The sequence below is a fragment of the Sarcophilus harrisii genome, chromosome 2, assembly GCF_902635505.1.
Source record: "Sarcophilus harrisii chromosome 2, mSarHar1.11, whole genome shotgun sequence".
Lineage (NCBI taxonomy): Eukaryota > Metazoa > Chordata > Mammalia > Dasyuromorphia > Dasyuridae > Sarcophilus > Sarcophilus harrisii.
The window spans coordinates 216874035-216901262 of NC_045427.1; the positions used below are offsets into that span (position 1 = coordinate 216874035).

General features: G+C 33.6%; 1 protein-coding gene across 1 annotated transcript in view; it reads left to right on the plus strand.

Moving 5' to 3' along the window:
- The window catches only part of DNAJC27 (DnaJ heat shock protein family (Hsp40) member C27), a 52549-nt gene that overhangs the window by 13145 nt on the left and 12176 nt on the right, over window positions 1–27228 (plus strand). Inside the window, exons 3-5 of the mRNA XM_031951445.1 lie at window positions 6438–6507; window positions 11848–12012; window positions 25725–25847. Coding sequence (XP_031807305.1) covers window positions 6438–6507; window positions 11848–12012; window positions 25725–25847 — 358 coding nt within the window. The remainder of the gene's footprint in view (window positions 1–6437; window positions 6508–11847; window positions 12013–25724; window positions 25848–27228) is intronic.

Consider the following 27228-nt stretch of genomic DNA (forward strand, 5'->3'; position numbering starts at 1 on the left):
GGGAGAAGAGCATTTGTGTGGTACCATTGATGATGAGTGTAGGAATAGCATAAGAGAGGCAAATATTTGATTTTGTGTTTATTTTGGCAGTACTTAAGCTTAGCATGCTTTAGTGCTTCAGTGAATCTGTGATGATATTGATTGATTATTGAAGGGTCTTTACCTTTCCTGAGTGTAGCCCATCATACTTTATCATATTATACATTTCATATCTGTGTCATCCCACAAGCTGTAAGGTAGTAGGAAAAGGAGAAGCTGACAAAGCCAGTGCCAGGGCAGTGTAGGCTATCAGTGCACCCAAGAAATGGCACATGTAAAGCCTTCAGAGCTCTGTGTCCAGAAGCAGAAAGAGTAGAGGATCCACTCAAAAAGTCTCAGAGTGGTCAGAAAGCCCCAGGGTGAGGACCTTGGCAGTGGGCAGTAATAAGTAGGGTAGCAACATTCAGACAAAGATATCCTTGGTCCAGGATCTCAGGGTACCTCATATTGTATCTTAAGATGTTAGCAAAGACTCTTAAAATCTAGCAAAAGGACACTTAAAGATCTGGTGGGTGGGGAACTAAAGTTGGGGGAGATCATCATAGGAATCCAAGGGACTGACCCAGGATGAGACCAAGCAGAGCCAATTATCCCACTCAGAAATACAGTAGAGCCTGGTTCTTGAACCAAACCTTAATTCAAGAACTAAATCTTGAGTAAGGGAATCAAAGAAAACATCTACTATTGTAAATATAAAAATCACCCCAAAGAGAGAGTACATCTGCAATAACTCCAGGGAGATGATTAAAGGGGAAAATGGGCTTTCCTTGAGTATTATATCAATATGTGGGAGAAATTGAGCAAGATTATTTTTTAATGAAATAAAAATTTTGAAAAAATTGGAAGGAGAATAAATAGCTTAGAAGAAAAAGTAGTCAGCCTTACCCAAGAAATAAATTCCTTGAAAACTATAATAGACCAAAAAGAAATCAATGACTTTGAGATAGCAAAAAATATTGGACAAAATCAAAAGATGAAGAAAATAAAAGAAAGAAAAGGTGAGGTCTTTGATACCAAAAACAACTGACCTGAAAAACTAGTCAAAAAAGAAGTAATTTTTAAGAATCACTTGAGTCCTTGAAAATCATAACTTAAAAAAAAAAAAGCCTCTCAATGTATTTCAAGGAATCAAAAAAGAAAGCTGCCAAATTCTATTAGAACTAGAAGACAAAGTGAAGACAGAAAAAAATGCATCTATCATCACCTGAATGAAACCCCAAAGGAAAGGCCTCAATTTTCATAGCTAGATGGTGCAGTAGCTAAAGTACTCGAACTGGAGTCAGGAAGATCTGAATTCAAATTTAGCCTTAATAGCTGTGTGATTCTGGGCAAAGACATTTAACTTCAGTTTATCTCAGTTTCCTCAACTATAAGATGGAGATAGTGATGACACCTACCTCTCTGGGTTATTGTGAGAATAAAATGAAATAATATTGTAAAGTACTTTATAAACATTAAAGTACTATATAAACTCTATTAATCTAGAGTTGCCACATCAAAGGAAAAATAGTACAAGAATCCAGAAAAATGTATTTCTATACCCAGAAATCCATAGTTGGTATCATAAATTCTGCTAAAAATAAGAGGAAATTTTGGAATGCAGTGTTCCAAAGAACAAATGATAGAAACTTAACACCAAAAATACGATTCTAAAGGGAGAAATGTAGCCTTAACAAATAGAGGACCTTTAAATATTTCTGAAACAAAGACCAGAGTTGTATAGGAACTTTCAAATGCAAACATGAGTCAAAGGAACCTAAGGTAAACCTTGAAAAGGGCCATAGAGCACTGAGAAACTTAAAGAAAAGATGAAGTTGAGCATCAGTCTTGAAGTTCCTGAGGAGCACCTGAGTTCAAATGTGACCTCAGACACTTAACACTTCTTAGCTATGTGACCCTGGGCAAATCACTTAACCCCAATTGCCTTAGCAAAAAAACAAAAACAAAAAGAAAAGAAAAGATGAGGTTTATTGAATATAATGTCAACTTCTCTACATTTTGGCTCCTGACATCATTTAGCTGAAAACTGCTCTCTCCAAAGTTACCAGTGATTACTTAATTGGCCAAATCCTCTTCTCAGTCATTCTTTTAGACCTCTCTTCAGTTTTTGACATCAATCACCTTCTTCATATTGTCATCTATAGGTTTCTATGGCAAAATGATCTCGTTTCTTTGTCTCCTTTGTTGGATTTTAACCCAAGTCAGGGCCTTGTCCCCAGGGCTTTATCCTGGGCTTTCTTATCTCCTTCTTGGTTCTTTCACTTAGTATCTCATTTCTTGATTCACTTATTTTCTTTATACTGATGATTCATAAATCTGCTTATCTAGCCCTAACTTCTTCCCTAACTCCCAAACTTGCATTTCTAGCTACCTAGTAGACATCTCAAAATGGGTGTCCCATAGATATCTTAAATTTGACATGTTCAAAATGGAACTCTTTCTTTCCTCCCAAACCCTTCTCTCTTCCTAATTTTCCTATCAAGAGCACCACCATCATCCCAGTTAAACAGTTTTGCAACCTAGATATCATATACCTCAATTCTTTACTCTCATCCTCCCATATTCAATTTGTTGCCAAGTCCTTGTGATTTTACCTTTGTAACCCCTTTTTCTGACCCCATCACTACTCTAGTGCAAGCTCTTATGACCTCTGATACGGACAAGGATTATTTTCCTTGCCCCAAGCTTTTTCCTACTTCAAGTTCCTCTCAGCTATCAAATTGATATTTCTAAAATGCAGGTCTGACTATACTATCCTTTCATTCAGTAAACTTAAGTGATCCTCTGTCACTTCCAGAGTAAAATATAAAGTTCTCTATTTTGACTTTTAAAGCCCTTCTTAACCTGACTCTCTCTTACCTATCCAGTCTTCTTATGTTATACTTCCCCCTTATACTCTATGATCCAGTTGCACTGGCAGCCTTGCTGTTCCTCAAATGCAACATTCTATTAACTAACTATGCATGTTTTCACTGGCTGTCCCCCATGTTCTTTCTATGGAAAGCCTTTCCCAAGCCCCTTTAATGCTAGTACCTTGTCCCTCTTGATTATCTCACATTTTTCTTGTGTATATATTGTTTGTACATAATAATTTGATGGTTATCTTCCCATTTGATTGTGTGTTCCTGGAATACAGGGACTGTGACTGCCTTTTGCATTTTTTGTATTCTCAGTGCTTCACACAGTGCTTGCTTGGCACATAAGTAGGAGTTTAATAGATTTTCCTCGATTAACTGATTTTTCAATGTGTTGATAAATTTCACTAAAATTTTTTCTCTTCCTCTTCTTTCTTTTAAAAAATTGTTTTGTAACATATGGTCCTCTGTGAGGATGAAAGAGAAGGATTCAATGGTAAATCTGGGCTGTTTATTTTTTTAAAAGATAGATTTTTGTTTGAGGAAGTATCTTGGGATAATGGAAAGCATTGCATAATTTTTCATTGTTATCATGTCTGCTTGTTTGGTTTGTTATCTCTTTCCCAAATTTATCTCATTCCTTCTTTTCTAGTATGTTCTTACCTCAGAATTGCTTTTCTCTATCCTTTGATCCTTTATCATATTTTGACTTAAATTTATGGATTACCTGAGAGTAATAACCTTACTGATTTAATTCTATTCCACTATCACTTTTTGCTATTTATTTCCTTTTGAATAAGCTATATCTTTTTTTAGCTCAACTCTTAACTATGAATAACATTCCAGCAAGCCTCAGTAATAACTATGAGGCTGAACTTACCTTCTTACATTAAGATTTCTAATTCACCTATTAAGTACAATTATTTGTGCATTTGTGTAAAGACATTTGAGGCTATGAATTTAACTACAGCACTTCTTGGCTATTATCTCATGTGAATTATTGGACCTTTCCACTGATTTTCTTCTCATATTGGTCTCTTTGGTATCTGATTTAGTGGGTATCTGTGGGTAATTTTCTTTATTTAATAATTTTATTCTATTTCATTCAATTGATAATCCAATTTTCTTGCATTTTCAGTTTCAAACCTTCTTGATCCAGATCAGTAAGACTGTAGGCAAATATATATTTCTTCTGGCCCTCATTATACATATATTAGCCATGAATCTGTCATAAACTCTGGTCTCTAATTGCTTCTGCCAGTATAGCCAAAGAGGAATACCCCCTCCTCTTTTGTATCTTTATTCTCTTTCACAGCAGTATGGGAAAGAAAAGAAAAGAAAAAACAAAACAATTTGTTGGTTGATTTGCCATGCTCTAGAGGTAGAGATCTAGAGTGTGGCATAATTCCACTGTCAGAAGAAGGCAGGAACATTTAGGACATCATCAATAGAAGTTGCTTCTTTTAGATCTTAGAATTAATGAGGTCAATACAAGTTGTGTGAGTGGTCATAATTATTTCAAATTAATGGTATTAAATACCACTATTATTAATATTATTGAGGATGCAATTAAGAGATGACTTCTTTGGCTAATAAATTACCCAGAGAGCCAGAAAAAGCACATGGTACTTTAGAAAAACAAATTTAATTTTTATTAAATGTTATTCACAAGTATAGATTATTTACCTGATTAATTATTTGTCTTAAAGATTTTACTAATAGTTCAGTCTTGATGTTACTTTTGTAAAAGCGTATCTATTTGCATATAGAATACTTTATAAGGGCAAAATATTTGAGGTTTATGTCTTTTATATGTTCAACACAATGTCTACCTCCACAATCACAAGTGCTTCATAAATCTTAAATGTCACTGTATTTAAAATATAATAGTTATCTGTCAAATTTAATGAAAAACAATGGTTCTTGGGCTTTCTTGGAAAACAGTGAACATTTGTTTTTCTTTTTAAGAGAAATGTAATGTGGTATATTTAAAAAAAAATTTTTTTTCAATTGATGAGAATCCACCTTCTCTCTCTTCCATTTCCTGATTTCCTCCATTCCTGCCACAGAGAAAGAAAGAAAATCAATATCTGTCTTTAGTCAAACAAAATTAATTTTCCCCTATTGGCCATGTCTAAAAACATGTCTCAAAAATGCACTGAATCTAGTAGAAATCCATTTGAATCTCTTAGGATGTTGGTATCATATTTCATCTTGAGAACTCTGAAATAATCATTGGTCATTGCATTGATCAGAGTTCTAAAGTTTTTCTAAGATGTTTAACTTTACCATAACATTGTCATTGTATAAGTTGTTCTCCTAGTTCTGGTTCTGCTCACTTCCTAGGTTTCTTTTATCTTTTTTTTGGAGTATAAATCTAATCTGGGTGAGAAATGGTTTCATTAGATTGACAGGTATGCACAATTTAATAACTTCTCGGTTATGATTCCCAAATTGTTTTCCAAAATCCCTGGACCAGTTCACACTTTCAACAAAAGGGCTTTAATTATCTTTTCCCCCCACAGCCTTTCTTACACTTCTCATTTTCTCTTTCTTTTAGCTTTGTCAATCTGATAGATGTGAGGTAAAACCTCATAGAGTTATTTTAATTTGCATTTCTCTAATTATTAGTGACTTCGAGCATTTTTTTCATATGGCTTTTGATAGCTTGGATTTCTTCCTCTGAAAAGTGCCTATTCATATCTTTTGACTTATCAATCTGGGGATGGCTCTTAATTACATTCTTATACATTTTGATCAGTTTCCCATGCAATTTAGAAATGAAACCTTTATCAGAGAAACAAGAAAAAAATTTTCTCAAATTACCTGCTTCTCTTCCATTTTTAGCTTTGTTTGGTTTTGTTCATGCATAAACCTTTAAATTTATGTGATCAAAATTGTTCCTTTTATTCTTATGATGTTGTCTTTGTCTTGTTTGATCATAAACTCTTCCTCTGTTCATGGATTCTGACAGGTAATTTCTTCCTTGATTCTCTGATTTGTTTATCATCAACCTTTATGCCAAAGTCATATACTCACTTGGAGCTTCTTTTTGTATATTGTGCAAAATGTTCCATATCCAGAAATATGTACTTTTAAAGATAATTTTGTCTTTTGAAAATGTGTAAATAGCTAGGAGTGGTGGTACACAACCTGAAATTTCTGTTACTGAGGCTCCCAGTACTGAGGCTGGTAGATCTCTCTTGAGTTTTAAAGTTCTGAATTGTAGCAGGCTAAACTGATTTGGTATCTGCATTAAATTTGGAATTCATTTGTTTACTACTTTGGAATGGGGGAGGCGAGAAGTTGTCTAAGGCAGCACTAACTAGTCAAAGTTCTTGAGTCAATCAGAGGAAGATTGCAAGTAGCCCTTGCATTTCCAGCTCAGGTGATATAATATAGAGGTAGTCTAGACTTTATTTTAATTTTTAAAAATAATTTTTAAAAGAAAATTTACAAATGACATGCAGATTTAAAGAGCCCTATTAATATTCTATACAAACTTTAGCCTCTTTTGAAATGATTTCCATTTGGACATTTCAGAGTATACATCAAAGACAGAGAAATTAAAGTTAACATCTTTGATATGGCTGGACATCCATTCTTCTATGAGGTAAGAAAAAAAAATTTTATGAAGGTTTATATGCAATATCATGAATGTGGGGTCATTGTTCTTTGTTTTTTAATTTTTTAGTAAGCCAATAAGTACTTATTAATGTTTATTATGTGCTGGGTATTGTGCTCAATACTTAGGATACTATAGAAAGGCAAAAACATAGTCCCTGCCCTTAAGGAGCTCATATTCTTGTGGAGGAGACAGTATGTAAATAAATAATTGAACATATATAGTACAACTGGCATATATTCTCCAAGGGATGTTGTTATCATTCAATTATTTTAGTCATGTCTGACTTCATGCTGTATTTGGGGTTTTCTTGGCAAAGATATAGGAGTAGTCGCCATTTCTTTGTCCACCTCATTTTATAGTTGAGGAAACTGAGGCAAACAGAATTTAGTGACTTGCCCACGGTCACAAATCTGAGGCCTGATTTGAATTCAGAAAGAGGAACCTTCCTGACTCTAGGCTCAGCATTCTATCTATTCTGCCACATAGCTACTGTAATGCTGCAGAAACTGAGCAAGGTAGAGATTAGAGAGTATTTAATAATTTATTAAATGGAGAGATATACTGGGATCAAATGGATCCATGGTTTGGTCCCAGGGCTGAATGAAACTATTGTTTCCAAGAATCCAGCAAACAATGAGAGTTCTCAATGACCTATATACATATGTGGCTCAGACTTAGGGGGTAGACTGAGGCGGGGGCGGAGTCAGGATGCTGAGAGGGGGACTCTGACAGGGTGGTGTGAGCCTCTAGAGATGAGATGATATAATCAGGGGGAGGCATCTTGGACATGGGGAGAGACATCTTGATAAAATGGTTTCTGACATTCTGATAGCTTGGGATGGGGAGAGGCATTCTGATATTCTAAAACATAAGATCTTTTATCCTTGTCAAGTATTCTGATAAAGAGGGAGGGGAAGTTTTGCAGGACTGAGAAGCAAGGAGAGTAGGTCAGGATAATTATGGAAACAGAACTGTGGCATAACACTATCTGCTTTCCAAAGGAAGACATTGGAAATAAGGGAATGGGAGATGGGGGAAAGGTCTATTCAAGAATATGGAGTTATCTGAATCTTGAGGGAAGCCAAGAGGCAGAGGTGAGAAGGAAAATTCTTGGCATGAAGGATAGCCAGCGAAAATCAAAGTTGTTTGGAGACCAGCAGTATCTATACTATATACGTAGACTAGGTAAACCTAAATTATGCTTGTAATTTGTCTTCTGAGCAGTAGTAACCTAACTACATATACTTATTTGTTCAAGTTTTTTATGTAATCTCTTGAAATAGGTTTAATAATAATTGGTTATGTCTTAGGAATCCAGTAATATGAATCATAAATTTCAATCCTTCTTTCATAGCAGGGTACTAAAATGACCTTTCCTGAGTTCTGCCCTAAGTATTATGTGAATTTTCTTTCAGCAAGAAATTAAAACAACACACATGATTTCCCTTACCCAAATTTTCCAGGTTTATGAGCTCAAAATGACTCTTCCCTCTACCTCCCTTCCTTGGAACATATTCATGGTACATTGAAGAACACTGTTTCTAGAGTAAGAGATGTATCCAGAAATGTAGATATTTTTTAAAAGATGTAAAAATGGAAGTAATATTATTTAAAATGAAAACTATCCCAGAGAAGGAAAGGAAGGGACTTAATGTTGCTTGAAGATCAGAGTACCTCAAGTGAAAGTCTTTCAAAGAGTAAGAAGATACAAAGATAGTGAGTTTTATAAACCACAATATTATCTAGAATAAGTAAGGGAAGTGCAAAAAAAAAAAAAAAAAAAAAAAATTACCAGTAAAAGTACAGTGTGGCTGGGCTAGCCTGAGCTGGGTTAGGCTGGGCTGGGCAAGGGAAGGAAGATAAGGAGGAATGTCTGAGGGTGGAGTTGAGTAGAAGGGGTACTATTTAAATCAAGTAAGCCACTACCTAGACTTGATTTAGTGGAGACATATTTGGTGATTTGGGCTGGACTGGGCTGCAATGCTATCTTTTAGAGGAAGTACTTCTATCCCTTTATTATGGCTGTTTTGTTAATCTTTCTGACTGTTTACTTAACTCTGCCTCAGTTAGCAATTATATCCACTGGCATTTATATAGTGCTATAAGATTTGCTTAGCTTTTGCAATACATTTCCATTGAGCCTTACAATAACCCTGTAAAGTGAGAACTAAAGATATTATCTAAATGTTATAGATGAAGAAGCTGAAAGAGAGTTTAAGTGATGTTCAGGATCATATAGCTAGGATCATATAACCAATAAGGGTAGTGGGTGGAATTTGAACCTGTATCTTTTTGACTGACCATTTTGCTTTTTGGTTTGTACAAACCTCATATTTCTACATATTCCTAATAATTATTTTTTGGAGCAAAAATACTATACCATTCTTTTTATATAGCACATACCCCTGTGTATAGGTATCCATTTTATTTAGAATCTTTTCTTATCATTCAAACCATATTCCCTTTATGACCTATAGACAAAGTAGAAATCCAAAGGGACAACAAAAATAAATTTCTCTTCTCTCAATAATTTCAGAACCACTTTGTTTTTAGTTTTGTGCTGCTATAATGCATAGAAGATTAGGAGCCATTTCCTAAGATGAGCAAACAAAGGATATGAACGAGTTTAAAAAAAAATACAAACTATCCATCCAAACAGTATAAACAAATGATAATACAAACAAGCTGATTTAATAGCATAAATTTCTAAAAGTTGTTCAAAATCACTAATAATTAGAAATGCACAAATTAAAAATATCTATGAGGTCTTAGCATATGCCTGTAAAATTAGCAAAAGATAAAAAATGGGAAGGTTTATTGTAGGAGGGACTATTAAAAGAGAGCATGCTAATCCACTGCTGGTGCAATAGTGAATTTGTTCAGTCATTCTGGAAATTCTGTAATTTGAAATTACATAAGAAAAATTATTAAATTGTTCACTTCCTTTTAATCAAAGATTCCACTATTGAGACTATAACTTAAGAATGCTTATTAAAAACAAGAAAAGTAAATATTCACAAAAATATTAAGAGCAATATTTATTTTTAAGTTTTTAATGATCTCATTAGTTTTTACATCACCTTAATTCCCACTTCTGCCCCTTCTTTCTCTCTTATCCAGGGATCCATGCTTTGTAACAAATAAAAAAAAGGAGAAAAGTAGTTCAGTAATACCAGCCAACATAGCAAACATCATGCAATACTCCATGTTCATTGTCCTCTGTCTTTTCAAAGTAAGGAAGGCAGCACTCAGGAGAAGCAGCATTTTCTTAGCTCTTAATTAGTCATTAATAATTACAGTTTTTAGTTTCATGCTTTTGTTCTTTCTTTATATTATCATTTTATATTTTGTTTTTCTGCTTCCACTTATTTTCACTGAATCAATTTGTATACGTCCATGCTTTTCTCTTCTTTATAGTTGTCATTTCTTATGGTATAGTCATATTATGTTACATTCATGTAACTACAGCTTGTTTATCCATTCTCTATTCAATGAATATCTACTTTATTTCCAGTTCTTTACTGCTACAAAATATGCCACCTTTTTTGTAATAGCAAAAGCTGGGAACAAAATGTTCAATGATTAGAGGACAACTGAACAAAATGCAATAAATGAGTGCCATACAAGTGATGGATATGAAACATTCTAAGCAACATGAGAATATGTGTATGAAATGACACAGACTGAAGAAAGAGCCAAAAGAAAACCCACATTAAAGCGAGTAGTGTTGCAGAATTGAAAAAATCAGTAGAAATTGCTTAAATCCAACAACACCAGAAATCTGTTCTTTGAAGTGATCTAGAGTGGCTAGATCTAGTTAACATTCTTGCCAATGTAGCCCTTGTTCTGTGAAACATTTTCTTTCTCAAAAGTCAAAATTACTCTCCTTTTACGGAGCTGATATTTGTTCTTACCTAATATATGTCAGGACATAGCACCTGCAGTAATCTTAGCAGCCCTTTACTAGCCCCAGTTTCTGATAGCTTAGATCCCATTGAACACTGATTATTCCTTAACAGTGTCATTATTTTTTAGTAGATTTTTCTCTCCAATTATCCAAATGACTTACCCAGAACTTACTTATGGTCTCCTGCTTTATATCTTAGAAAGCCATCTTTAGCATGTCATCCCAAGGGAAAAACTTCCCCACATAATTTAGATACCATATTGCTGACCACCCTTCAAATATGCATTCAGTTTGATTAGCTTTAATGAGAGAGTTAGCACTGTCTGACAGATGCTTAACTTTAGATAATTATAACAGGCCAGATTAAATTAACCTGATAAGTAAAAATTTTCTCTTCCTTTTCCTGATATTATTTATAACCTGAAATTCTGTTCTCATCCTTCAGCCTTGTTTTTGTGAACAACAAGATGAAATAAGCAAGCTAAGCTTGGGAATTAAAATTTTTTTTTTCCTCGAAATGACGCAAATAGTAACTTTTTGAATCTAGCCCCTTTTCTCTCTTCCTTTCTCTGAAATTTACTGATAGAAATAAATACTGAATCTATGGTTTCAGTAATGTAGGAAATTCCTGGATGAGAAAATTCCTTCAGCCTCTTCTTTGCAATTTGCAATCTTATAGAGTTACCTAAACTAGAGCACCAACTTTTCAACTTAAGTCTTAAGAGCATTTCCAAGAGCAGGGAGGGATTATTAAGCAGAGTTACACAGCTAATATGCTGTCAGAGGTAGGATTTTGGACCAAAGTCATCCTGACTTTGAGGTGTGCTCTTTAGCCATTATTATATGATGTCTCACTTAACTTACTGATAATGCTATTAATTTTTTTCTTAAAAAATTTTTATAGCTACCTTTTATACAACCCTCTCCCCCCCAAAAAAAACTAGTTAAGTTGATTATCTGAAACAAAGACTAGTTGCATTTAACCTACATTTTAGTATTATTTTCATTTGCATCATTATAACCATTGTATCTATTGTCCTCTAGGCTGTTACTTTCTTTCTTCTATATCAGGACTTACTAGTCTTCTTTTGCTTTTCTTAACTTATCTTCTGCCTATGTATTAGTGTAAAGAGTTAAACAATGAGACCATTGGTTACTCTAATGCCATGTTTCATTTCTTGTACATATTCATGTTATTTATTTATGAAACATGACTGAAGAATACTATACATTTCTTAGAAGAAAGTAACTTGTCTATAGTTCATATTTTTTAGATTTTGGAATTTTTTAAAAAGATGTTTTTCCTGTTGTATATCTCTTCTTGTTATTCTGATTGCATTGCTTTTATATGTGCAAAATTTAATGAAAAATTTTAGAACTGATTAGAAACCTAAATATATGTCTTTGCCTTTTTATAGGTTCGAAATGAATTTTACAAGGACACACAGGGTGTCATCCTGGTTTATGATGTTAGCCAGAAGGACTCTTTTGAGGCTCTTGATAGTTGGCTGGCAGAAATGAAGCAAGAACTTGGACCTCATGGAAACATGGATAACATTATATTTACAGTCTGTGCCAATAAGGTAATTACATTGATATTGAACATATCAAAGGATTAGATACAATATTTTGAGGTTATGGCTTTCAGTTTTGATAACCCATTGGAGAAAAACAATTTATATCAATAATATATTTTACCAGAGATTTGGCAACATTTTAAGGAATTTTCCAGCATTCTGAACAGAAGGGGAATATTGTTAATAGTGATACTGAGAAGGAATGGGGTCCTGAACATCAAGTGCCAAATACTGCACACACTGCTTAATAAACATTGGAGGTTAGTTGTTAACTCTTATAAAATGATTCTTGCAAGTCTCAGTGCTTGGGGCATCATAACTGATCATTCCCCCATATCGTTGAAAGCCACAGAATCTTTAGTTGGAGAGAGCCTCAGAGAGCAGGGCTAGAATATGAATATGGAATACGAATTTGAGCATATCTTCTGAACTAAAAATTTGCTGAAACATTTGTTTAAGGGAAGTGTGTGAACTCTCACATCTTCTAGGGCAGAGGTGTCAAAAATGTATCCTCAGGGCAGCATATGGCCTTGAATATTTTCCCAGAGACTTGAAACCAAATTAAAATGTAATTGGGAAAAGATTAACAAATTAAAATACAATACAATATAATATTAATTTGTAGTTGTCTAAATCAGTATGCAGTTTCCATTTAACTTTGATATCATTGTTTTAAGGAATCAGAGACAATTTAAAAACAGACTTTTAAGATAGCTTCTGTTGGGAATCTTTTCCATGAATGTCATGACTTCCTTTATAGCTCACCCTCACCACCTTTATCTCATGGGATTTCTTGATCTCCTTTAAGAACTCAGCTCAAATTCCACTTCAGTAAGATAACTTTTCGGTCTCAGTCTTCCTATGACTAGTGCCTTTCTTCTATATAGATGTGAAAGACAGAAAAGACACAATTTAATGTTCTTCTTTGGATTGGATCAGTCTATCAGTAAAATAGCTAAAAGGGAAAATGTAGAGTTGAACAAATCTTTGGGAAATTTAGAGCTAAAAATTTTATGACACCTTTTGAATAGGCTCATTAAGAATAAACATATTTCTTAGTACCCTATGGTACTTTTATAAAAACAATTCATATATTTCAAAATGGAGAGATTAAAAATTAGTATCAAAAGACAAAAGTGCTAAGCTCATCTTTACAGATCACAGAACTATAAATATAAATTTGATCTGGCAACACACACACACACACACACACACACACACACACAAAGATCTAAATGGAGACTTGCTAATGAAATCCTAAATCCTAAATTTTTAAAAAAAGTTACATTTTTGGTAATTATTTAAAATATAGTAATAAAGATGAGACACCATATTAAAATTTCCAGCATGTCACTAAAGCAGACCTTGGAAGAAGAATATATTCTCAAAAATATACATTAACAAAGTAGAGAAAGTAGAGAATAAATGAACTGAACATCCATTAAAAAAAAAATAAAGCCAGCAAATAATGCATAAATGAAAAATAAGCACAAATGAGGAAATATTTAAAATGAGAACAGAATTAGATAAATTTGAAACTGAAAAAATTACAGAACTGAGGAAACTAAAATATAATTCATTGAAAAGACTTAACAAAGACTGATAAAAGTTTTGTATTCTTGATGAGGTTGATGAGTTAGGGAACCAGAATATGATGAGGTGAAGTCTAGGTTTTGGAGCTCCCTGTATGAGAACAAATGATAAAGTCTAGATTTAGGGAACCAAAATGAGGTTAGGATTTCTGGTGGTCAGGGAGTTAAATGATAAGGTCTAGTGGCAAGTTCAGGGTTCAGGGAACCAGAGGGAAAGGTTTGGCTCCCCTGCACCTCCTTGGGATTCGGCACCAGGATAGGGAGTTTTGGGGAACCCCCTTCTGGTGGCGCAGAGATTCTCTGTAAAGGAATTTACAGACCTGAAAACCTAGATTGATAAAAGAGATTTATTATATGGATTGGGCGAAAACCTAGATTGATAAAAGAGATTTATTATAGGGATTGGGAAGTAAGGTTAGTAATCCTGATAGAGAGGCATAGAGTCTCTTTAGGGAAATAGGTGAGGGTAAAGAGAGGGTAACACTGGAAAAGAATATTATTCCAGCAGGCAAAGGTTTCTTTGGCATGGCATGGCATAGCCTAGCATGGCATAGCACGGCATGTTTAGAACCTCTGCAAAGAGAAGATTTTAGATTGGCTCTTTTATAATAGGAGCTTTGGCTACAAGCTGAAGGAGGCTAGTGGGTGGAATCCCAAGTTGGTTCAGTTACTAGCTGGGTTTCAGTTTGAGCTGGAATTTGAATTGACTGAGTTTCTTTAACTGAACCAATCCCACCTAGATAACAGAATGAAACTGTTTACCTTGTTTCCCTCGGGAGGGGTCCCTAACTCCTTCAAGGAGTTTTAGAGTTCAGGGTCCCTTCTTCATTCTGACTTATGTAAGGGCAAAAAACCCAAATTAACTAAATAGAAAATGAACAAAGTGAAATCACAGTTAAACCAAGAGGGGAAAAAAAGAATTATCAGAACTTACTATGCACAATTATATAACAGCATTGAAAACAGAAAAGAAATAGAGAATTATTGTTGGAAAATATAAAATAATTGGACCAAAAAAAACATAAAATAGAAATCTTAATCCAATCTCACAAAAGGAAAGAGAACTAGATGCAAAAGGAACTACATAAATAATTAACAAAAAATTTTTGCTACAGATAGGTTTAAGGAAAAGTTCTATAAGTTTTTTAAATAACAATGCCATTATAATACTCTTTTCCAAATTTTAATAAAAAAGCATTCTTAACCAAATTATTTGTGAAATAAACCAAGACCTGATACCAAAACCAGGGAAAGAAAAAGCACAAAAGGACTATAAACCAATAACATTAATGAATTTTGATAAAAAAATTTTAAATAAAATTCTGTCAGAGTATAGGAGTTGTGTTAAGGAGTCATTCGCTGTGACCATTTTGGATTTACACCATGATGGTAAAACATTAAAGCAATATAATTACATTAAAATCAAAAACATACACAGTACTACCAAAGTTAATTTCAGGGTTAATGCTACACTAATAAGATTACCAAGAAAGCTACTTTATAGAGCATAACACCCATTTGGGAAAACCATATTTTGTTTATTAAATGAAATAATAAAAAAGTTATCAGTGCCATGACAATAAAAATTTTAGACCTCAAACTGTATTATAAAGCAGCAGTAGTCAAAATCATTTGATATTGGGTAAAAGGTATAATAATACTTAGGAAAAATTAGAAATAATAAAACTCTATAATAGTATTCAATAAACTTAAAAACAAATTACCTAATACTTAGAAGGTGTAGTTATAAGTTGACTTTAATGTGATTAAAAAAAAAAAAGAAATTAGTTTTGGAAAAGAGTTTGTACTAAGAGAAGAAGAAAAAGATAGTAAAATGAGTAAATTGTACCACATGAAGAGGCACAGAAGACCTATTATATAGTTCAGGGAAAGAAGGGAGAGGGATGATGATTATTTGAACCATAATCTTATCAGATTTGGCTCAAAAAGGGAATAGTATGTGTATTTAGTTTACTATAAAAATTTGTCTCACCCTTTAGTGAGTAAGTAGTAAGCAGGGATAATAAGAAGAGAAAAGGAAAAGAAAAAGGGGGAGGCTAATAGAAGGGAGGGCAGAAGTTGAAGGGGAAAGCAATAAGAAAGGGAGAACAGATTGAGGGAGCTGATGGTCGTAAACAATACACTGGAGAAGAGGAAAAGAGTATAAGGAGAGAGAAAAGTATAACTTGGGGAAAATACAATGGTAGAAAATACAGAATGTGAATGGGATGAACTATCTCATAAGTCAATTGCAGACTGGATTAAAAGCCAGAATCCTACAATATGTTGTTTAAAAGAAACACATTTGAAGCAAAGAATAAAGATAGGAGCAGAATCTATTATGCTTCAGTTTCAGTTAAAAAAAAATAAATAAAGCAGGGGTAGCAATCCTGATCTCAAATCAAGCAAAAGCAAAAATAGATCTAATTAAAAAAAAAAAATAAGGAAAGAAACTACATCTTGCTAAACAGTACCATAGATAATAAGAAAATATCACTATTTATTAAACATATATGCACCAAGTGGTATAGCATCCACATTGTTAAAGGAGAAGTTAAGTGAGTAGGAAGAAGAAATAGACAGCGAAACTATACTAGTAGGGGATCTCAACCTCCTTCTTTCAGAACTAGATAAATCCTGTTCACAAAATGAACAGGAAAGAAGTTAAGGTGGTAAATCGAACTTTAGAAAAGTTAGGTATGATAGACCTTTGGAGAAAATTGAATGGGAATAGAAAGGAATATACCTTTTTCTTAGTGGCACATGGTGCCTATACAAAAATTGACCACATATTAGGGCATAAAAATCTCACAGTCAAATTCAGAAAGGCAGAAATAGTAAATGCATCCTTTTCAGATTATACTGCAATAAAAATTACATGTAATAAAGAGCCATAGAAAAAAACAGATCAAAAAGTAATTGGAAACTAAATACTCTAATCTTAAAAAATGAGTGGGTCAAACATCAAATCATAAAAACAATTGATAATTTTATCCAAGAGAATGGCATTAATAAACATCATACCAAAATTTGTGCAACGCAGCCAAAGCAGTTCTTTGGGGAAATTTTATATCACTAGATGCTTATATGCGGAAGATGAATAAATTGGGCATGCAACTAAAAAAGCTAAAAAAAGAATCAATTAAAAACCATCAATTAAATACCAAATTAGAAGTTCTGAAAATCAAAAGAAATTAATAAAATTGAAACTAAGAAAACTGTTGAACAAATAAACAAAACTAAGGGTTGGTTTTATGAGAAAACCAACAAAATAGATAAACCTTTAGTTAATTTGATTAGAAAAAGGAAAAAGAAAACCAAATTACCAGTATCAGAAATGAAAAGGGTGAAGTTACCATCAGTGAAGAGGAAATCAAAACAATAATTAAGAGCTATTTTGCCCAATTGTATGACAATAAGTCTGATAATCTAAGTGAAATGGATGAATACTTACAAAAATATAGATTCCAGATTAAAGATGAGGAAATTAATTACTTAAAATTTTAGAAAAAAAATTGAAAAAGCCATTAATGAACTCCCAAAGAAAAAATCTCCAGGATCAGATGGATTCACAAGTGAATGCTACCAAACATTTAAAGAATAATTAATTCCAGTACTATATAAATTATTTGGAAAAATAGGGGAAGAAGAAATTCTTCTAAATTCCTACACCAAAGAGGGCCAAAACAGAGGAAGAAAATTATAGATCAATTTCCTTAGCAAAGAGATTATAGCAATTTATCTCTAGGATGTTATGTTATGACCAAATAGGATTTATACCAGGCAGGAATGCAGGGCTAGTTCAATATCAGGAAAACTATCCACATAATTGGCCATATCGATAACCAAACTAACAGAAATCATATGATAATCTCAAGGCAGAAAAGGCATTTGAAAAAATACAACATCCATTCCAAATTAACACACTAGCTAGCACAGGAATAAATAGAGTTTTCCTTAAAATGATCAATAACATCTATCTAACACCATCTGCAAGCATTATATGTAACAGGGATAAAATAGAAGCATTCCCAGTAAGATCAAGGGGGAAACAAGATTGCCTATGATAATATCACCAGTATTATTCAATATTGTACTAGAAATGTTAGCTTTAGCGATAAGAGAAGAAAAAAGAAATTAAAGTAATTATAGAGTAAGTAATGAGTAAACAAAATTATCACTTTGCAGATGATATGATGGTATACTTAGTCAACTAATAAACTACCTGAAGCAATTAACAACTTTAGCAAAGTTGCAGCTTATAAAATAAGCCCACATAAATCATCTATATGTTACCAGCAAAGTCCAACCACAAGAGAGAGAGAAATTCCCTTTAAAATAACTGTAGATATAAGAAATGACCAACAGGATGATTTCAGAAAGGCCTGGAGAGACTTACACAAACTGATGCTGAGTGAAATGAGCAGAGCCAGGAGATCATTATATACTTCAACAACAATACTATGTGATGATCAATTCTGATGGACGTGGCCATCTTCAGCAATGAGATGAACCAAATCAGTTCCAATGGAGCAATAATGAACTGAATCAGCTATACCCAGTGAAAGAACTCTGGGAGATGATTAAGAACCATTACATTGAATTCCCAATCCCTATATTTTTGCCTGCCTGCATTTTTGATTTCCTTCACAGGCTAATTGTACAATATTTCAGAGTCCGATTCTTTTTGTACAGCAAAATAACGGTTTGGTCATGTATACTTATTTTGTATTTAATTTATACTTTAATATATTTAACATGTATTGGTCATCCTGCCATCTAGGGGAGGGGGTCAGGGGAAGGAGGGGAAAAATTGGAACAAAAGGTTTGGCAATTGTCAATGCTGTAAAATTACCCATGCATATAACTTTATAAATAAAAAGCTATTTTAAAAAAAATTCACTGACAAAAAAAAAAATGTAGATAATATAAACTATTTGGGAATCTACCTACCAAGATAAGGCCAGGAACTATTTGCACACAATTACAAAACACTTTTCATATAAATAAAGTTAGATCTAAACAATTGGAAGAATATTAAGTGCTGATGAGTAGGCCAAACTAATATAATAAAAATATCAATTCTGCCTAAATTAATCTACTTATTTGGTTCCATACCAATCAAACTGCCAAGAAATTATTTAGAGTTAGAAAAAATAATAATAAAATTCATCTAGAAGAACAGAAGGTAAAGAATGTCTAGGGAATTAATTTAAAAATGCAAAAGGAGGTGTCCTACCTAGACATAGCAGACCTAAGACTATATTATAATGCAGTGGTCATCAAAACCATTTGGTACTATCTAAGAAATAAAGTAGTGGATCAGTGGAATAGGTTAGGTTCATGAGACACAATAGTCAATGACTTTAGTAATCTTTGTGTTTAACTCTAGCTTCTGGGATAAGAACTCATTATTTGACAAAAATTGCTGGGAATTTTGGAATTCTGGAAAACAGTATGACAGAAATTATGCATTCTAACTTCTAACATCCTATACCAAGATAAGGTCAAAATGGGTTCATAATTTTGACATAAAAGGTTGATACTATAAGTAAATTAGGACAACAAGGGATAGTTTACCTCTAAGATATATGGAGAAGGGAGGAAATGGCCAGAGAAGAACTAGAACACATTATGAAATGCAAAATGGATAATTTTGACTAAAAGTTTTTTGTATAAACAAAACGAGTGCAGCCAAGATTAGAAGGGAGCAAAAAGCTGGGGGAAAAAAACTTTTACATCCATTGTTTCTGATAAAGGCCTCATTTCTAAAATATAGAGAGCTGACTCAAATTTATAAGACTACAAGACATTCTTCAATTGATAAATGGTCAAAGGATATGAACAGACAATTTTCAAATAAAGAAATCAAAACCATTTCTAGTCATATGAAAAGGTGCTCTAAGTCACTATTGACCAGGGGAATGCAAATTAATACAATTCTGAGGTGCCATTTCATACATCTCAGATTGGCTAAAATTATAGAAAAAGATTATGATAAATGTTGGAGAGGATGTGGGAAAACTGGAACACTAATACATTTTTGGTGGAGTTGTGAATTGATCTAAATATTCTAGAGAACAATTTGGAATCATACTTAAAGGTCTGTCAAACTGTGTATACCCTTTCATCCTTTAGGGTCTGTACTGGGGATGTATCCAAAAGAGATCATAAAAAAAGGGAAAAGGACGCACATGTGCAAAAATGTTTGTAGCAGCCCTTTTTATAAGTGGCAAGGAACTGGAAATTGAGTGGAGGCCCATCAATTGGGAATGGCTGAGTGATGATGGTATAGGAATGCAATGGATCATTATTCTGTAAGAAATGATGAGCAGGCTAATTTCAGAAAAGCCTGGAAAGACTTGCATGAATTGATGCTAAGTGAATTGAGTGGAACCAAGAGAACATTGAACATAGCAACAAGCTTATGTAATGATCAACTATGATAGACGTGGCTCTTTTCAACAATAATTCAAGGCAATTTGAATAAACTTGGGATGGAAAGAGTCATCTGCATCCAGAGAGAGAATTATGGATACTGAATGTGGATCAAAGCATAGTATTTTCACTGTTGTTGTTATTGTTAGTTTGCTTGTTGTTTTTTCTTTTTTCTTTTTTTTTTTTTAATCTTTCACTTTTTGATCTGATTTTTATTGTGCAGCATGACGAATATGGAAACGTTTGGAAGAATTGTCCATATTTAACCTATATTGGATTGCTTGTTGTCTTTGTGGGAGGGTGGGAGGGAAAAAATTTGGAGCACAAGATTTTGCAATGATGAATGTTGAAAACTATCTTTGCATGTATTTGGAAAAATAAAAAGCTATTAAAAATTAAAATAAATTACTTAAGAACACTCTATTTGGTAACTACTAGGAAAACTGAAGAGCAGTCTGACAAAATTAGATTTAGACCAACATTTTAAATATATTCTATAACAAATGGAGATACAATTTAAATATTGAATTTTTCATACCATTAAAAAAAATTAGGAGAGAAGTAGATCATATACTTCTTCCTGCTCTGAGTAGGAAATTATTTTTTTAACCAAACGAAAGAGAGAAAAAAGTATGAAAGATAAAATAGATAATTTTGGTTCCATGAAAATCTGTGCAAACAAATGGATTTGGAATCAAAAGGGAAAACATTAAATGGGGAAAATTTTTATTTTCAAATTTCTCAGATAAAGGTTTGTTATCCTACCTAGAGACAACTAATAGAAATATAGTCAATCAAAAGCTATCTCTAATAGATAAATAATTAAAGGATATAAATAAACAGTTCTCAAAAGAAGAATTACAAATTATTAACAACCATATTAAAAAATGGTCTAAATCTCTAAAAATAAAACAAATGCAAAAGCAATTGTAAGGTCACACCTCAAATTCAGCCTGTTGGCAAAGATGATAAAAAGATAAAAACAGTCAGTTTTGGAGGGCTTGACAATGACAAAAAAAAAAAAAAATGGTACTAAAGGAGAAATGGGAGCAAATACCCACCCCCATTCTTTTGCAGAAATCTAAAATCCATAGGCACGTACTTTGCTTAATGATTTAATCACTTTTGCTGTATTTTAGAAAACATTGTAATATATGGTATGACTCACTGAAAAAAGAAAAAAAATCATGGGGAAATTTTAAGTAATATAAAAACAAAAAAAAATGAAAAAATATTTTTTTCTAAATTAGTTTCATATTTAAATTCCTCACAGGTAACAAAATAAATAGCTTCATCTTATTTAATGATCAGGCATAATAATAGACTCTGATCAAGTATACCTTTTGACTTCTTTTCATGTCCTGGTCTGGGTGGCTCTACTTCTAAGGTTCTTAGCTAAACCCTGCTACACAATCAAGGACTACCTCTCTGTGTCTCTTTGCCAGTTTCTCAGAATGCTATCTTCTTTAAGAGGGTTTTGCCATGGGAAGCCTTGACAGGATCTTTTTGCTCAGTGAATTCTTCAGTGGTGACTTTTCTGAGTTGAAAGTTAACCTGCTTTGGGTCTGTATACCCAACTGTCATTTCACAGTCATTGTCTGTGATCTGTGCCCAGATGCTGTGGCAATGACAACATAAATACCTAGTAGTACCAGCCGGAAGTAATCACCTTATTTACCTGAAGTGACTACATGACCAATCTCATTAATAGAAATCACTGCTTCTGCATGCCATTATTATTTTCATCAAATATCATTCCCTCGATGCCATTGTGAAATTCTTTTAGGAAACTAATCAGTGCCTTCTGGTTGCCAAGCCACTCCCTTTGCAGTTCATTCTGGAACACAAATTTATTGCAACTCAATTACACAGTAATATCAAAGCAGGTTATTGAAGTCTTGTATTCCCTTGCTGACAATACCAGGAAGCTCCATTGATGATGCCATCAAGAAAATAATCTCCATAGTTTCAGCCTAGATGCATCTATCCATGTGTATAAGAATAGCTTTTAACCAGCTTTCTGAAAAGTTTATTATCTGGAGTGAGAGTGGCAATATGACAGAAACCGATGCTCACAGGAATTGTCAAATGAATTGTTAGCTCCAATCACAGGAATAACAAAGTTGATGGATTCACAAAAGGTAGGATGTGAATTTTCATGTTTTGAATCAGCCAGACAATGCATTTGTTCCTCTGGAGGTACCCTTCATACAGAAACTCGCAAAGTTGGAGCAGCAACTCTCTCTCCAGCATCTCATTTCCATGTATGTTTCCAACATACTTAAATTTTGGCTTCTAGAGCTCATGCATTCCAGAGAAGTCACTGAATTCTAGGGCATAGAGATATCTTCCCTTGATGCTGTGACATATGCTGTAAATTTTAATGATATGGAAGCATTTGTTATATATTTTATATAAGGTCTTCATGAGATCATCATAACGATGATGTTGAAATGTCACAGAAGCCATCCTACCCAATAGCAAAAGGAGCTTGAAAAAAGCTGACCCCACTTCTGATATTTTCTTCAGCCTTTTTCTTCAGAAATACCCTTATTTTCTCCAGCTCTGATTTCTCTTCCCATAAGAATACAGGGACACCCAAGTCATTTTTCTCCTGAAGAAAGTACTTTAAAATCAAAATAAATACACTCTATCCACTATACCACCTAGCTGCCCCCAAAGATCAGTTTCAAGGAACTTACCATGGACAAACTTTATGTTTGTTACATGGAAATGTTACCATATGTTTAAGATTGATATCAGCAGTTGTGTAGTTCAGAAGAAAGATTGGTCCAGAGTTGAGTATAATCTGACTCAAAAAAGCAAAACTATCTAGAAAAAGATAAAAATAGTAATTGTGTTATACAAATGAGGTATGGAGGAAAAATAGAGGCATGGGGGTGGGGGGGGAAGGTTCACAGTTCTGGAATGGATTAAATAGACAATACTACATATATACCATGAAAGGTATAGCACCCTTCAAAATCTATTTTAAAATGAGGATGAGGTAGGAGGGAAAAAAGCAAAAAGTGGGAGAAGAAGACAAAGGAGGGATCCCTGGGTGGGAGAAGGTTAAGTAGCAGCAAGGTAAATGAAGGAGCAGAATTAAAGCAGAAGAATTTGCAGGGATTATTGTTGTTTGCTCTTCATTCTGGAGGAGGACCGTGGCATCAGGGAGGTGACGTCATGACATAAATGAATTGAATTTAAATGAAGGAGGGCTGTGCAAAGTCACCTGCTCACTTTCCCCTCCAGAGCTTTCTGGGTTCAGTGGCCAGATAGAGATCACCATGACTGGAGATGGTCCTAGATGCAGCTAAGATCTTTAACAAATCTCAGTTTGACTGAGGCTGCCCCCATTCAGTGATTAAGGGTAGGTAGGTAGCAATTGAGGCCAAGAATCTCCTCTCACTTAGTCCAAATATAAACATCTGGGAGGGGAAAACCCTCAGAGTTTTGGCCAAAGCATAAATAATTGCTATTTACATTCAATCTAGGAAAGAAGAGATATATACAAACACTACAACAAGGATCAGAAATAGAAATTATTAAGAAAAAAAAAAGTACAGCTAATATTCATTGATCTTAGACAAAGTCAAACTTAAAGATTCAATGGGAATAAAGTATAAAAAGTGCTCAGCAGAGAAAAAAAAAAAAGAGCAACCCACAAGGAAGCAAAGAAAAGATGGACACATGCAAATACAATTTCTTCTACTATTATATATTCTTTCTTGAAGTGGAAATTGTTGTATATTTTGAATCCTTCCTGATGTTCTACTGGGTACATGACAATTTTGTTCTGTTTTGTTTTGTGTTTCCGTTTTCTTAAAATAAATTTTAAAAAACTAAAATAAAACTTATTTGGTTAATTAAGTTTAATAATTGAAAGAGATTTAGAAAATCATGATAGATTTCACTTCTTTCAGACAAGCACAAGAGCAACAACACAATAATAATGAGTGGACTTTTATGTAGCGTAACATACATGAGAGAAGTAGGCAGCAGTTATATGCTACAAGTTCAATAGCAGCTATACTCTTGACATCACTTTCTAAGGCCTTCCCCTATTTTCTTGAGAATTTATTTGCCAGATAGACATTATAGGAACCATTCAGTCAGAGTCAAGGAACCCTCATACTAAGCGTTTCTTACCTGGGAAGTAGAAGCTTTCTGTAAGCAATCCAAATTGCTACAAGACTCCCACCTTATTATCCCCAAATCCTCTCCTACCTGCTGCCACCATATCCCATAATGATAGTCCAGCACAGCTTATCTGCAAGCAATTTAACTTTTTTTTGCTATAGTACTGACTTGACTTACTATTCCTAGCTTTTCCATTACAGTGTTCAAAAGTGCAAATACAAAATGTGACCCAAGGAAAGGTGGTGTTGCTTTTGAAGGACAGACTTGCAGCCTTGTATTAAAACTGTGACGTTGCCCTCAGGTTTGTAATATTCAAGTTATATGGCATAGTGGATAGAATATTAAACTTGAAGTCAAGAAGATCTGTTTTCAGATCTTGTCACTTATTACCAGTGTGATCGTAAACAAGTTGTTTAACCACTCAGAGGCATGATTTGGTTTCTTCATTTGCAAAATGGCCATAATAATGCCTAGAGTACATTTCTCATAAGATTGTTGTGAAGTTACAATGAGATAACGAATGTAAAATGCACTGCAAACCTTGTTGTTCAGTGTCCAATCTTCATGTCCAAGTTCATGTCCAAATCTTCATGACCCTATTTAAAATTTTCTTGGCAAATACACTGGAGTGGCTTGCTAGTTCCTTCAGATGAGGAATTGAGGCCAACAAGGTTAAGTGACTTGTCCATGGTCACACAGATAGGAAGTGTTTGGGACTGGATTAGAACTCAGGAAGATGAATCCTCCTGACTTCAGGTTTCTTGCTTTATCCACTGAGCCATCTAGTTGTTCTCTTGCAAACTTTAACATGTTACAAAAATGTTATTCTTCTTGTTATTTTTGAAGATCAGCATGATCAAACCTGTGTGTACTTCTACATGAGTTGTACCAGAAAGCGCAAAGGAAACCTTTCATAATAGTAGTATGTTAACTGTCTTTGGTGTATTTTGTTAAGGTTCCACAATTGAATTAATCATTGAGATCCATTGATAAGCAATGTGATATGTGTCCTGTTTACAGCACATTAGACTGTAAAATCCCAGGAGACACAGATCACTCCATTTAAATGTTCAGTTTGTTAATTATGTATCAGCCCAGCAAGAAGAACAAAGTATTTGTAATCATTCTTAATATCATTGATTATATTAATATGATTCAATAATTATAATTGTTTTTTCTTCTTTTTCATACATATTATATAGTTGTTCTGTAATTTAACTCCTGATGTTGATTCTTGCATAGGGTAGGTAAACTAGAACATTAATGATTGAGTGGCTTCTAAAGCAGTTGTTGATCACTTTCAGTGCTCTCTACTCAATGAATTTGTTTCTCTTTTTTTTTTCTAGTTTTCTTTCCTCCTTTCTGTCATTATTATCTGTTTGTTATTATTTTTCTCTACTCCTCTTTCTCCCTTCATTCCTGCTAATAACGCTTTGGAACATAACTTAACTTTACTGGTGCTTATTTTAAATGAAATATTTGGTTAATCCACTCTAATAGGAATACAAAAATTATTACATACAACTTTCTTTCTTCTCATTTAAGATTGATTGTACCAAGCATCGCTGTGTAGATGAAAGTGAAGGACGTCTTTGGGCTGAAAGCAAAGGGTTCCTTTATTTTGAGACTTCAGCACAAACTGGAGAAGGAATCAATGAGATGTTCCAGGTAATTTAGTCATATAAGGATTATGCCAGAACTAACTATGTCATGTTTTAGTTTTAATTCTAAGAAACCAGCAAAGCAAAAGAAAATACATTTATTAAGAGAATGAGTGAGTCATTCATTGTTCCTAGAAAATAAGCCTCTTCATGATAGTTGGGAAATTTCTCTCTATTTACCTGTCTTTCAGTCTACTTATTATAGACTGATATGAATATCATGAATATCATATATATGAAATAAGACAAGAATTTTCCAAAAGTCTTCCTTTGACCCCTAACTGAACATTGGTAATTTACTGAGAAATTAAGAAGGGATATCATCTGAGACCTTATCAGTGACTATTGATAATCCTCTTCACTCCTGAGTTATAAAAGATTAGTAAGGACAACTTCTAATACTGGTCCGTGGGAGGTTGTTGCTAAGTGTGTTGCTGAGAGCAAAGTATGAGTATGTAGAGATGAGGAAAAATTAGTGTGGTACTTAGAATGATTAGCGGCACAAATCAGAGGAAGAGTGAAAGGATATTATACAGTGAATGAACTGAGGAAGGGGGCAGGAGAAATAAGAGATGGAGAGTATAGGTATTGTTTGAATGTGAATCCATAGATATTTTAAGAGAGATAATGAGATATGGATCCCTCAAAGTTTTGTCCTGACTCTGAAGTATGTTTCTTCAGAGGGTTGGGCTCCTCCCAACACCATCATAAACCTTGATTTGTAGGAGGAATGTAAGGAGAGCAGTGGATTAAGTTGGGCACAAAAGTAGGCAATCTAGCTTGAGTGTTTAGCTAGCTAAATTAAATGTACACTGGAACCCACTATCCCCTCCTGGAATAATTCCAACATCTGATTCCTGTGATGACAGAGTTTTGTCAAATTTTATGACTGAATGGTACAATTCGGAGTCCCTTTTAGTCTCTGAACAAGAAAAGAAAATTGTCTACATAGAGCTCAAGTAGATCCAGACTCATAGCCTCAAAGTGTAGGAATGAAAATGCATCCATGATATATATATCTTTCAGAGCCATCAATGATTTGCTAAAGGTTTACTTGTGTTAACCTTTTCTTTTGAGTGAGTGATTCTTAATAGGTTGGTAACTAAATGAATATCAATGAATATTGTTTAGTGTCTTTAAAAATCCTACCATATATCATAGTAAGATTATTCCAAATTAACTGGGCTGAAAAATAATTTCACAGTCAATATTCTTACCAAACAACTTTGAAACCCATCATTAACAGAAAATAACCTACTTGCAGTGACTATAGATATTTTGAAGCTCAGTGGTTCAAATTCACACTATTAATATGGTCCTAGAACCTCATAACTCTTCTGTAACAATATAAATTTTGTACTTATGATAGAAAAAAATTCTCAGAAACA